This window comes from Rutilus rutilus (assembly GCF_951802725.1).
Source record: "Rutilus rutilus genome assembly, chromosome: 9".
In the NCBI taxonomy this organism is placed as follows: Eukaryota; Metazoa; Chordata; class Actinopteri; order Cypriniformes; family Leuciscidae; genus Rutilus; species Rutilus rutilus.
This window is the reverse complement of record NC_140223.1, coordinates 30,926,319-30,941,841: the sequence shown is the minus strand read 5'-3', so window position 1 is coordinate 30,941,841 and position 15,523 is coordinate 30,926,319. Positions and strand designations below refer to the sequence as shown.

Genomic DNA, 15,523 nt, shown 5'->3' with positions numbered 1-15,523 from the left:
AATATTTGTTATTTTACTGATTTGGTGTTATTCTCTACAAACGCAATATGAAGAAACTAATGAGCATCATATGATACAATGTCATCTCGATGTTGTAATTAGGATTTAGAGAAGACGACGATGTGCAGCAAGACGGTTCCGGCGGAGAGAACATGCTTTTAAACCATTTAAGTGTGATAAGACAAAAGAGAACGCTCTGTCTGTGAACGTCCTGATGCACACACGACGCGCAGAAAGACGCGCAACAGTATCGCGTGCACAGACAGCGCGCCGGAATTCTCTTTCTCTTTCACGCTTGAACGAACAATAAGACACACCATTATGCCAAAATGTCCGTTTTGTTAAGTATCCTCATAAGAGCAGTCAAATAAAAAGGCGCAGTTTTCTGCAATTGGGTCGGTTTATGTTCACACCGTAAACGAACCGTACCAGAGTTCGTTTGGAACCGTACCGAGACCACCTCTTCAGCTGGGTCTCGGTTCGATTGTTTGGTCCGCACCCGAGTTCGATTGCTGTATTCACACCTGCCCAAAAGGTCCGCACCAAGGGGGGAAACGAACTAGAGTTCAATCGAACCAAACAAGGCAGGTGTGAATACACCCTTAGTCTCTCAGCGGTTGGATCATTGGATTGTGTGGCCGCTATATCTATTAATGCTTTATAAATGATTAATTAACTGTTTACTAATGCTTAACTAATGATTAATAGCGTGCAGTTTTTACGGCCTTTAAATCTCCTTTATAAATGCTTTACAAAGCATAACTAGTCCTCACTTTAGATGAGCTCACAAACATAGTTAACTGACCACTACTAAATGCTTTATAACTACCTGAATTAAACATGAATTACAGTAGAAATATATGCAATATATTTTTACGAAATATATTGCAAAATATATGAAATAAAGCATTTATTAACACACTAAGTAACTGTCTGAATAATAAGATTTATGAATGTACATTGACATAGTTTATTAATCATTTACTCACACTTTCTAAGTGATCTTATGAATCAATGACAACTCCTAAATAACTGGTTTGTAAATAATGCTATACTTCATTTAGAAATGATGAATTGATCATTAATAAAGTATGAAAATACAATTATTAAACATTATAGATATGCTTATAAATCAAGAATACAGCATTTATAACTGTATTTATAAACTGCTTATTAATGTCTATTAATGCTTTATAAATTATGAATTAACTGTTTACTAATGCTTAACTAATGATTAATAGCGTGCAATTATTATAAAGTGTTACCAAAGTCCACATTGTGCCTGTAAACTAAACCAAACGTACATTTTGGAGTTATTGAAATACTTTTTGAAGAATTTGAAGAAAATGTTTATTAAACAATTATGATCATAGATTTAAGAATCACAGTCTTACAAAAAAAAAATAAAAAAAAAATAATAATAATAATAATACATGTGTGTTGCTGCCAATTTTTAACTTGGGCTTAATTTGTCAAATATACTTTGAAAAATATGTACTTCATATGAACTTTGACCTGAACAAATGGCATCAAAGTTTTGGAGTATTATTACCACAATTGTATATATTTACTATTTACTAGTCTTGCATAACTTAAATTGTAAGAGATAATGTACAGTCAGCTGGTCATTATCACAAAATAAACCTGACCGAGTGTTCAGGACTGACATGCTGATTCTCACCTCAAACTTCAGAGGATGAAATACTCTTCTGTCTCCTGCTGATCACATATTGTACCAGATTATATTTGACAAGCTGTTTCAGTAGATCAGTGTCAGTTGATCATTTTCATATTAACACTTCCTTTCCTTTGTCATCTCCAACGAAATCTTGTTCTTTCTTTCTGATTTTGAAAGAAACCGTACAGCACCTTAAAACATCAACCTGCGCTCTTGACGCACTTCCCAGATCTTTTTTCAAAAGTGTGTTAAACAGTTTAGAAGCAGATCTTCTAGAAGTGGTAAATGCCTCACTTCTCTCTGGGAGTTTTCCAAACTCCCTGAAAACTGCAGTTGTCAAGCCCCTCCTGAAAAAGAGCAATCTGGATAAGACCATATTAAGCAACTATAGACCAATCTCAAATCTTCCTTTCATAGGCAATATCATTGAAAAGGTTGTCTTCAATCAGCTGAACAAATTCTTAAGCTCAAATGGATACTTTGACTATTTTCAATCTGGTTTCCGACCGCACCACAGCACAGAGACAGCGCTCATAAAGATAATAAACGATATTCACTTAAATAATGATTCAGGCAAATTATCAGTGCTGGTGCTACTCGACCTCAGTGCTGCATTTGACACTGTGTCGATCATAACATACTTCTTGGCAGGCTGAAAACCGTGCCAAAACTTTCTTCAGTTAAACAAAGACAAAACTGAAGTCATTGCGTTTGGAAACAAAGATGAAGTTCTTAAGGTGAACGCATACCTTCACACTAGAGGTCAAACAACCAAAAATCAAGTCAGGAATCTTGGTGTGACACTAGAGTCAGACCTTAGTTTCAGTAGTCATGTCAAAGCAATAACTAAATCAGCATACTATCATCTGAAAAATATTGCAAGAATTAGATGCTTTGTTTCCAGACAAGACTTAGAGAAACTTGTTCATGCTTTCATCACCAGCAGGGTGGATTACTGTAATGGACTCCTCACTGGCCTTCCCAAAAAGACCATAAGACCGCTGCAGCTCATACAGAACGCTGCCGCCAGGATTCTGAGCAGAACCAGAAAATATGAACATATCACACCAGTCCTCAGGTCTTTACACTGGCTCCCAGTTAAATTTAGGATTGATTTTAAAGTATTATTACTGGTATATAAATCATTCAATGGCCTAGGACCTCAATATATTGCAGATATGCTCACTGAATATAAACCCAACAGATCACTCAGATCACTAGGTTCACATCAGCTAGAAATACCAAGGGTTCACTCTAAGCATGGCGAGTCTGCTTTTAGCTATTATGCTGGAACCAGCTTCCTGAAGAGATCAGATGTGCTCCTACAGTGACACATTCAAATCCAGACTCAAAACACTTCTGTTTAGCCATACATTTACTGAATGAGCGCTGTGCCACTGTGCGTCCGAATGATTACACTGTATTTTATATACAGATTTTATAGACTGATTACACTGCCAGAAAAGTCACCAAGTTTCATACTATTCCGATAAAGCTGCGATTTTTAGAAATTCAAAACAGAAAATTTTCTGGTCAGAAATTACCAAAGAGCACCCTAAATGAAAACGAAAAGAGGCAGAGTGGTGTTTTATAACATAGTTTGTTTTATTGTTGCCTAAAATTTACATACAGAGATAACCAGAGTAGCAGAGTGAGCTGAGTGACGCGCGCTGTTCCATTTGCAAAATTACCGGACTCGTACCGTACCATACCGTACCGCTCAGTGGAAACGAGCCATAGCAACAAAGAGGCACAGTTACAATCTTGTTTTATCCTTTCCTGACCATGTGACTAAAACTCAAATGTGAGACATTCAAACTGACCAATCAGATAATTACACTTCCCCCATTGTTCTAAAGGTGTGACAATTCATAGACCCCCAAAGTACACACATCTTGGCCTACAGGCCTTGATCACCATCTGTGCCTTTAGGAACTCAAATGGTCCTTGTGGTAGAAAAAGGGGGTGGAATTAAAACAGTTAAGCAAATGTCTTGGTTCATTTCAAATATCTTGGATTATTTTCAATTCTACAATTTACATTAACATCAACTGAATCTGTTAATTAAAATAATGATTTAGAACTTGTGTTTTCAGGAAATTATTTAAATTACTGTATTTGTTTCATTATGTTTCACAGTATATTTGCAGTTATGCACTCTTTTTTTGTTTGAAAAATGTAATTGATTTCAACTAGTGTGGTTCAGTTTGCCAATAATCATTTGATATTTTGCTACAAAAAATACAATTCCACCTTAAAACAAAATTGAAAACTAAAGATAATTATTAAACCATCTGTTCATCACTTTTCACTGTTCAGTTACACTGACCTTATTATCTGACAAACTGTTTGATTAATTTCAAGAATCTTTATTTGTCTCTTTGTCATCTCTAACTGAATCTTGTTCATTCTTTCTTTAGATTTGTTGAACCACAGAATAAATCATCTGAATCATGGGAGAAAAGAAAGAGATTAATACTGGATTTGTGTCTGCAAGCTGCTGTTCACCAGAAAGAGACAATAGAAGAAACTGTGAAGAAACTGCTGTCATCTGTGAATTATGAGAGATGTGATTTCCTGCTGGATCTGTGTTCACATGTGAAGGACTATGAGACTCAAACAGGCAGGAGTGTCCTTCCAGCATTACAGCCAGTTTATCAGTCAGTGTCTCCTGCAGTCTGGAGAATAAAGCTCTCAGAGAGAAAGAGCTCCATCCTCCTAGAAGTGCTGAAACTCCAAACAGAGAAGAAACCAGTAGAGCTGATAGACTGGACAGATGAAGAGAGTGAAGTGAGGGGATTCCTCCAGTGTCTGCCCTACATCTCACAGCTCAGGTGAGAGTCTCATGAGGAACAAACCAACCATACTTGATTATTGTATTCAGTGCTCACAATAAAATTAATGAAATGAATGTATATGTTGGGTAGACAATATAAATGTGATCATGAACCAGAATTGAAAACACTGAACTGAAGTGTGGTTTTGTCGACACCACAGCGGCCGGATGCATAAACTTCTAATATTCTTACAAGTTAGTCATCTCATATTTTTCTTCTTCAAGACTGATAATAACTGTTTTAAAAGAGTTACATAAAAAGGTAGATTGGTGAAATTTAAATCTGTAAAGAAAATCTGATTTGCTCTAACTAACTGCTAGTTGTTCAGACTAGTTCTCATGACACAGTTTTAACTAAGCGTCTCTGTTTCTGCATCTGCCGCTGACAGTCGTGTTGTAAGTAAATCTGATGTTCAAATCCTTCTCTCACTCTTGTTCAGTCAGTCTCTGTAGAGATTGATTTTGTTAATGTATTTCTATTGTATCAGCTTCATGCAGCTCACAGTACGTTTATATATGTGGTTATAATCGAGTTACAGTGGGTCTCTGCATAGTAAATATACATCACACAATACTTTATCAAATATTTGCAAGATTTAAAAACACCACACATTACTCTTGACTTTCACAGTTAGTGCTCAACGATGAGGCCAGGTGTATTCTGATTGACATACTGGATGAAGTCAAGATGCAATCACATCATCTGTTGCCTGTTCATCCGTCTTCAGAAACACCAAACCAGTTCAATTTCAACTGGACTAAAAAATGTAGATAACACTTTAAGAGACTAATAATGTTTTAGCCAAACTGAAATTGTCACAAAGAGAGTCGTAGATCCAAATGCAGCAAGCAGTTTATTGTAGACAAGCCGAGACCGGTTTCACAGATGAAAATACTCAAAACACCACGTATACCAGGCAGGCAACCAGGATACACATTCACATGAGAGGATGATACCGTCTCAGGCCTAACACTGGAACTGGATAAAGAGAACTCCACACGATCTCCAGAAGTCTGGAAACACAGACGAGATCGATCCTATTCCATGCCAACTAGAACTGGATGAAGCGAGCACAAACAAGAGTGACAAATGTATATAACGAACCGACACCAGGCAATGATTAATTCCGCTAGATATAGGCAGCTCACAAGAGAATAAACTAGCTGCAGCTGCGGGCTGATTAAGTGATCAGCTGGTTACTAAGCAACAAACAAGGACACACACTAGAATGCCACACCCACAACATATAAACAGAAACACAAAACCAGACACTGTGACATTAATGTAATGTTTAAAGTGCATATAAACGTGATTACTGATGTGACATAATACAGGACAAAACAGCACTTGACTTTAATGGATATTATGGAAGTAAAATAATGACAAATGTTTTTGAGACAAAAAAGCTTGAATTGAATTGAATTGCACTACTTGAAAAATGTGCATTTCTTTAACCCTGCTTGCATTTTAATGCTTTGTATTTTCAGGGCTTGCATTTTTATGGGCTGAAATTCAACATGGTTGTATATTCAAGCTGTGAATAAATTTCAATTCAAAACATTTCACACACATTTTCATTATTAAAAATTCAATAATCCATATTCACCTTTCAAATTTCACTTCCAAAATATTAATTCTGTTTAAAAATACAACCTATAATATTCAACAGACAATTTTCAGTCCATTTTATTTCGCTTCACAAATTCAGTGGTTCAAATTCATCATAAAATCTGTTCAAAAGTTGCTTAAACTTTGTTTTTTTTTTAAATTTGTTTAGATTCCAACATGTAGAAGCTTTACAGTAATACTTATTTTACTAAATATTCAATTTAGGATTATATCTTCACTTTTATTCAATGTTTTATATTCTCCTACACTGGACAATAAAGTGATAATTATGTGTGTGTCTCCACAGATTTTGTGACGGGAAGAGAGAAGCTGCTGTAAAGTTTCTGCTGAATCTGTTTGTTTCAGCATCAGAGTTTGATGCAAATACAGAAGAAAATTACACTGAACTATTAACATCTGTGTGCAGCTACACATCTTTCTCCTGTCGTGAGAATTATTATGATACTGAGTATCAGTGTGATCTCCTGCTGGATCTGTACTCACATGTGAAGGACTATGAGACTCAAACAGGCAGGAGTGTCCTTCCAGCATTACAGCCAGTTTATCAGTCAGCTCCTGCAGTCTGGAGAATAAAGCTCTCAGAGAGAAAGAGCTCCATCCTTCTAGAAGTGCTGAAACTCCAAACAGAGAAGAAACCAGTAGAGCTGATAGACTGTACAGATGAAGAGAGTGAAGTGAGGGGATTCCTCCAGTGTCTGCCCTACATCTCACAGCTCAGGTGAGAGTCTCATGAGGAACAGACCAACCATGCTTGATTATTGTATTCAGTGCTAACAATAAATTAATGAAATGAATGTACAGAGTGTGTTAGGAATACAATATATATGTGAACCAGAATTGAAAACACTAAGTTGCATGAACTTCTTAGACTAGTCTTACAAGTTAGTCATCTAATTATTTTATCCAAGACTGATCATAACTGTTTTAAAAGAGTTACATAAAGAGGTATATTGGTGTAATTTGAATCTGAAAAGTAAGTCTGATTAGCCCTAACTAACTGCTAGTTGTTCAGACTAGTTCTTGTGCAGTGTTGGGCAGTAACTAGTTACTAGTAATGTGTTACAGTATCAGATTCAGACGGGGGTATTGCCAAAACAACAAACATAATCAGTCTAACTCCTCATTAACCAAACTACTTAAACTAAAAGAAAAGAAAACAAGAGTACAGCAAAATAAGCTAACTCCCTTGCTAACATAAACAGGAGAAAGTCAAGTTCAAAATAAACGCCACCCACCGCCCTACTAACCCCACAAATAAAGAAATAAATGATTAACTAGCAAACTTCAAGTAAACCAAGAGAAAAACAGATGAATTAAACCATACAATGAATAATCATTGAAGTTAACACTCACTTCTGCCTTTTAAGTCTCAATCATAGAGTGTGATCAAAAGAGACTAAAGAGAAAACTCTACTTCAATCAGTAGAACACAAATGAAGTAAAGATACACAACAACACCATCAACTACTTGCTTCAACACAACATCAAGTCTGGGGTTGACCATGAGTCCTCAAAGCTGTTGCACACAGTCAAGCCTCCACCAACACAGCTCTGATGATGCTGTCAGTTTAAACACTCTCCTTCCTCTCCAAACATCCAACTGATCCTCCATCTCTGCTGTCCACATCAATTTCACTTTGTGCTGCGCCATGACTGCATTTGTTATGCTTTCATCTTCCATCATCTCGCTTTCTGATTGGATATTGTTTCGTTTCACGTTATAATCTCCAGAGCGTGCGCGCGTTTGTCCTCTGAGTTCCCCCCACACATCAGGATTTCTGATCGTAAATATTCAACATGTTGAATGTTTACGATTCGCGATCGGGGCGGCTCCGACGTTCTTCTGATCAGGTTCGGACACTCTTAACACACCTCACACCAAGAGAAAATCTGATAAGATCATCTGTAGAACCATCAAGATAATCGGGACATAGCTAGGATTGTCGGAAGGGGGAAATCGGCCCAAAATCAGCCCGATTATCTTCTGGTGTGTACCCAGCATTACGGCTCTGGACGTAACAGTAGTGTAACTAATAACATTTATTTTTTTGTCACAATTGCTAATGATCTGAAATTCAAAAATCCAATCAATCCTATCAATATTCATTATCGTTGTTGTGCGTGTGCGCTCATGACTTCACCAACACAGCAACCTGGCTTTGCCTGAAGATGGAGAAGCCCAGATCATATAGTGGCTGAAAATACAGCCTTTATTTTAATTTATTTTGCTGCTTTATTTAATAACAGAAGTTATTTAATAAAATTGTGGCTTATCATCAGTTTGAGACAGTTGTACTTAACTAAGCGTCTCTGTTTCTGCATCTGCCGCTGACAGTCGTGTTGTAAGTAAATCTGATGTTCAAATCCTTCTCTCACTCTTGTTCAGTCAGTCTCTGTAGAGATTGATTTTGTTCATGTATTTCTATTGTATCAGCTTCATGCAGCTCACAGTTATTTTATATATGTGGTTATAATCGAGTTACAGTGGGTCTCTGCATAGTAAATATACATCACACAATACATTATCAAATATTTGCAAGATTTAAAAACATCACACATTACTCTTGACTTTCACAGTTAGTGCTCAACGATGAGGCCAGTTGTATTCTGATTAACATACTGGATGAAGTCAAGATACAATCACATCATCTGTTGCCTGTTCATCCGTCTTCAGAAACACCAAACCAGTTCAATTTCAACTGGACTAAAAATGTAGATAACACTTTAAGAGACTAATAATGTTTTAGCCAAACTGAAATTGTCACAAAGAGAGTCGTAGATCCAAATGCAGCAAGCAGTTTATTGTAGACAAGCCGAGACCGGTTTCACAGATGAAAATACTCAAAACACCACGTATACCAGGCAGGCAACCAGGATACACATTCACATGAGAGGATGATACCGTCTCAGGCCTAACACTGGAACTGGATAAAGAGAACTCCACACGATCTCCAGAAGTCTGGAAACACAGACGAGATCGATCCTATTCCATGCCAACTAGAACTGGATGAAGCGAGCACAAACAAGAGTAACAAATGTATATAACGAACCGACACCAGGCAATGATTAATTCCGCTAGATATAGCTAGGCATAGATATCATATAAAGGCTAGATGTCGTAAGGCGGAGTCACTTCCGGCATTACCGGCGGCCATCTTACCACAGGGCTCTGTGAATTAAGGTGAGTGATCAGCACGCACATAAATCCTCTTATCTCGCTGAAATCTTGACGGATTTACAAACGGTTTGGTTTCTTACAAACGTCATTAACGTGGCTATAATTATTTCATATGGAAGTCCATTGTTTTAATTATTCATATGTATGCAGTGTCATAGCTACATCTCTGACGTTTATAACAAACCAAACCGTTTGAAAATCGGTAGAAAATTGAGCAAGTTATGGTTATTTAAAAGTACATGCACCATGTTACGAGTGAGCGAGCACCCTGTGGTAAGATGGCCGCCGTGTGCGGACGTCGACCTCCATTGGCCAGCAGCGCGCACGAGACATCTAGCCTTTATATGATATCTATGGATATAGGCAGCTCACAAGAGAATAAACTAGCTGCAGCTGCGGGCTGATTAAGTGATCAGCTGGTTACTAAGCAACAAACAAGGACACACACTAGAATGCCACACCCACAACATAACAACAGAAACACAAAACCAGACACTGTGACATTAATGTAATGTTTAAAGTGCATATACACGTGATTACTGATGAGGCGTAATACAGGACAAAACAGCACTTGACTTTAATGGATATTATGGAAGTAAAATAATGACAAATGTTTTTGAAACAAAAAAGCTTATTGAATTGCACTTCTTGAAAGAATATGCATTTCTTTAACCCTGCTTGTATTTTAATGCTTTGTATTTTCAGGGCTTGCATTTTTATGGGCTGAAATTCAACATGGTTGTATATTCAAGCTGTGAATATTTCAATTCAAAACATTTCACACACATTTTCATTATTAAAAATTCAATAATCCATATTTACCCTTTCAGATTTCACTTCCAAAATATTAATTCTGTTTAAAAATACAACATATAATATTCGACAGACAATTTTCGGTCCATTTTATTTCGCTTCACAAATTCAGTGGTTCAAATTCATCATAAAATCTGCTCAAAAGTTTCTTAAACTTTGTTTTTTAAAATTTTGTTTAGATTCCAACATGTAGAAGCTTTACAGTAATACTTATTATTACCGCCGCTAGCATAGCTAGCGAAAGCGGTCATATAGGGATTGTCAAAGTTTTTTTTTTTTTTTTTTTTTGTCATCTACTGAATTTTTCGTCAACGATACCAGGGACACCGAAACACCGGGGAACATGAAATTTGGTGGGCATGTAGCCCCACTAGACTTTTACGGAAAAATTTCGTTTGGTCCCCGGGGGCCACTCCCCCCCCCCGCGCTGGGCCCCCCCAAACCCAAAAAATGCAGTTTTTCCTAAATAACTACCTGAACCGTGGCACCGAGGATGAAGAAATTTTTATGGTATGTTGGTCTTAAGGGCCCACATCAACCTAGCCCATAATCACTCATTAGTGATTTGCGCCCCTTCCCATAAAAAATGAAAATGCAATATTATTCTGCTTTAATCGCCCCTATCTTCAGTTGAGATGTTCAGAACTGCACCATATTTCATGTGTATGATTAACTTGACATCCTCTGGGGGTATGCTAAGTTTCGTAGAATTTCATCCATGGGGGGGTATAAAATAAATTCATTTATGTGCACATTTAGTGACTGTACACTCATCGGCCTGTAGATGGTGCTGTTGAGCGAAGGGTTGCTGGTTTAGGATGATACTGTCACACACACACATGCAGGAATACAAACAAACGCAAGCATGCACACACACTGACATCCACACGCACAGACACACACACACAAACACACACGCGCACACACATGTACGCATGCATACATACACGCACAGACACACACACACACACATACACAAACACACACATACACACACACACAGACAGACATGCACATACTACTACTTTTTTTAGGTATCAGCCATATACCCGATTTACCAATACCCAATGTGTTATGCTTGGGCAGTATACTAATGAGGTGGGTGGGACATGTTTCATGCCATGTTAGATCACATCCTGAGAGTCTACGCTTTCAGAAAATATATAGTTTATATTATTATTTATTTGTTCTTCCCTTTTATTATACAACAGTTTCAACATTATGCATGTGACAGTTAGACTTATATTGGTAGATACAATGCCTTAAACATAGATAAAATTAGTATCAGTGAATTAATTTACATAACTTTTAATGTAACCTTTGTCCTCTGATTCTTGCAAAATCCTCACATTTCATATAATATTTTACATCCTATGAATACATTTTAGCAGCGTTATGGACATAACATGAAATACACACACTTTACAAGTGTCCTACAAACTCTGTAAATTATTAAACAAACTACCAATGTAGCATGAAAAAGACTTGCTTGAACACATTAAGTGTGTTTTTGAAACTCATTTTTATAATACATTATGTAGGGAAAACCACTGTTATGAATGTGACATTTTCACATTACGGATGTTAAGTGTCTAAACTAATGACTTTTGATATAAATCTTAAATAGTAATAGCAAATAATTACAAAACTCTAAATTATCCATGATCCACAGGAATACTCCAGACAGTCTTTTAAAATATACAACTTATATACATAAACACGCAATACAGCCAAATTGCTCCACATCATTTATTTTTGTGGAAAGCCAGTGCAGGCCTGAGCGGCGGTCATATTTTGTACCGCCATGCGGTACATCTAGTTTTACTAAATATTCAATTTAGGATTATATTTTCACTTTTATTCAATATTTTATATTCTCCTACACTGGACAATAAAGTGATAATTATGTGTGTGTCTCCACAGATTTTGTGACGGGAAGAGAGAAGCTGCTGTAAAGTTTCTGCTGAATCTGTTTGTTTCAGCATCAGAGTTTGATGCAAATACAGAAGAAAATTACACTGAACTATTAACATCTGTGTGCAGCTACACATCTTTCCCCTGTGATGAGGATTATTATGAAGATACTGAGTATGAGATTCATCAGTGTGATTTCCTGCTGGATCTGTGGTCACATGTGAAGGACTATGAGACTCAAACTGGCAGGAGTGTCCTTCCAGCATTACAGCCAGTTTATCAGTCAGCTCCTGCAGTCTGGAGAATAAAGCTCTCAGAGAGAAAGAGCTCCATCCTCCTAGAAGTGCTGAAACTCCAAACACAGAAGAAACCAGTAGAGCTGATAGACTGGACAGATGAAGAGAGTGAAGTGAGGGGATTCCTCCAGTGTCTGCCCTACATCTCACAGCTCAGGTGAGAGTCTCATGGGGAACAGACCAACCATGCTTGATTATTGTATTCAGTGCTCACAATAAATTAATGAAATGAATGAATTGCAACAGCAAACATGGATGATGGTGAAATTTTTTTTTACAAATCAAGCAAACGAGGGGTATCAGATTCAGATGGGGGTATTGCCAAAATAACAAACATAAGTCTAACTCCTTATTAACCAAACTACTTAAACTAAAAGAAAAGAAAACAAGAGTACAGCAAAATAAGCTAACTCCCTTGCTAACATAAACAGGAGAAAGTCAAGTTCAAAATAAACGGCACCCATCTCCCTACTAAACCCACAAATAAAGAAATAAATGATTAACTAGCAAACTTCAAGTAAACCAAGAGAAAAACAGATGAATTAAACCATACAATGAATAATCATTGAAGTTAACACTCACTTCTGCCTTTTAAGTTTCAATCATAGAGTGTGATCAAAAGAGACTAAAGAGAAATTGTTGTTGTATGTAGATAACACTTAAAGAGACTAATAATGTTTTAGCCAAACTGAAATTGTCACAAAGAGAGTCGTAGATCCAAATGCAGCAAGCAGTTTATTGTAGACAAGCCGAGACCGGTTTCACAGATGAAAATACTCAAAACACCACGTATACCAGGCAGGCAACCAGGATACACATTCACATGAGAGGATGATACCGTCTCAGGCCTAACACTGGAACTGGATAAAGAGAACTCCACACGATCTCCAGAAGTCTGGAAACACAGACGAGATCGATCCTATTCCATGCCAACTAGAACTGGATGAAGCGAGCACAAACAAGAGTGACAAATGTATATAAGAGTAACAAGTGTATATAACGAACCGACACCAGGCAATGATTAATTCCGCTAGATATAGGCAGCTCACAAGAGAATAAACTAGCTGCAGCTGCGGGCTGATTAAGTGATCAGCTGGTTACTAAGCAACAAACAAGGACACACACTAGAATGCCACACCCACAACATAACAACAGAAACACAAAACCAGACACTGTGACATTAATGTAATGTTTAAAGTGCATATAAACGTGATTACTGATGAGGCGTAATACAGGACAAAACAGAACTTGACTTTAATGGATATTATGGAAGTAAAATAATGACAAATGTTTTTGAAACAAAAAAGCTTGAATTGAATTGAATTGCACTTCTTGAAAGAATATGCATTTCTTTAACCCTGCTTGCATTTTAATGCTTTGTATTTTCAGGGCTTGCATTTTTATGGGCTGAAATTCAACATGGTTGTATATTCAAGCTCTGAATATTTCAATTCAAAACATTTCACACACATTTTCATTATTAAAAATTCAATAATCCATATTCACCTTTCAAATTTCACTTCCAAAATATTAATTCTGTTTAAAAATACAACCTATAATATTCAACAGACAATTTTCGGTCCATTTTATTTCACTTCACAAATTCAGTGGTTCAAATTCATCATAAAATCTGCTCAAAAGTTTCTTAAACTTTGTTTTTTTTATTTTGTTTAGATTTCAACATGTAGAAGCTTTACAGTAATACTTATTTTACTAAATATTCAATTTAGGATAATACCTTCACTTTTTATTCAATATTTTATATTTTCCTACACTGGACAATAAAGTGATAATTATGTGTGTGTCTTCACAGATTTTGGTACGGGAAGAGAGAAGCTGCTGTAAAGTTTCTGATGAATCTGTTTGTTTCAGCATCAGAGTTTGATGCAAATACAGAAGAAAATTACACTGAACTATTAACATCTGTGTGCAGCTACACATCTTTCCCCTGTGATGAGGATTATTATGATACTGAGTATCAGTGTGATCTCCTGTTGGATCTGTGTTCACATGTGAAGGACTATGAGACTCAAACAGGCAGGAGTGTCCTTCCAGCATTACAGCCAGTTTATCAGTCAGTGTCTCCTGCACTCTGGAGAATAGATCTCTCAGAGAGAAAGAGCTCCATCCTCCTAGAAGTGCTGAAACTCCAAACAGAGAAGAAACCAGTAGAGCTGATAGACTGGACAGATGAAGAGAGTGAAGTGAGGGGATTCCTACAGTGTCTGCCCTACATCTCACAGCTCAGGTGAGAGTCTCATGAGGAACAGACCAACCATGCTTGATTATTGTATTCAGTGCTAACAATAAATTAATGAAATAAATGTACAGAGTGTGTTAGGAATACAATATATATGTGAACCAGAATTGAAAACACTAAGTTGCATGAACTTCTTAGACTAGTCTAATTATTATTATTATTATTATTATTTATTTTTTATATTAAACAAACACAAAACAAAGTAACAGATTGCACGACACACAACAAGTATAAACACAAAAGTATACATAAAATAACAACAAAGCATTGTACAGTGAACAGAAATGTGCAACAGGACCAGCAGAGAAATAGATCATCTGAAGGCACTAGGCTATATCATACCAAACCTCAGAATATCAGAAGTAGAGGCATTTATGCTGTCCAAATAAGGTGTCCAAGTGTGAGTAAAAGTATCAGTCGTAGAGTGAATAAAAGATGTTAGGAGTTCCAGAGGAATAGTCTCTCTAATAACTGAATGCCATCCCTTCATAGAGAGGGGTTTATCGCTGATCCACGACAAAAGTAAATTCTTCCTGGCGGCAAAAGTTAACAGGTCAAAAAGACGTGTTTTATGCTTATTAGAAATAAGCTTACATGGGAAACCCAGGAGAAGGGACAAAGGGTCAGGATCCAAGGCCAAACCTAAGATATTATTCAATTGAGCTATGATTCTGGACCAGTAGGTCTGGATAACATGACAATCCCATACACATTGAATATAATAATCTCCTATGTCAGATTTACATTTGGGGCAGAGTGGTGAGTGAGCGGAGTTGAACTTGTGTCTTAGAAGAGGCGTAATGTGTATTCTGTGGAGAATCCTAAGCTGAATGGCTCTTACTCTATTGCAAACTGAAAGCCTATTGGCTAGAGACCAAACCATCTCCCAATCATTCTCCGAGATATCCACCCCAAGAT

At 36.9% G+C, this 15,523-nt stretch overlaps 1 protein-coding gene across 1 annotated transcript in view; it reads left to right on the top strand.

Moving 5' to 3' along the window:
- LOC311297098 (uncharacterized protein) overlaps positions 1-15,523 on the top strand; it is a 312,417-nt gene that overhangs the window by 73,945 nt on the left and 222,949 nt on the right. The window contains exons 32-33 of the mRNA XM_084419211.1: positions 4,099-4,512; positions 6,431-6,862. Of these exons, the coding sequence (XP_084275337.1) occupies positions 4,099-4,512; positions 6,431-6,862 (846 nt within the window). The remainder of the gene's footprint in view (positions 1-4,098; positions 4,513-6,430; positions 6,863-15,523) is intronic.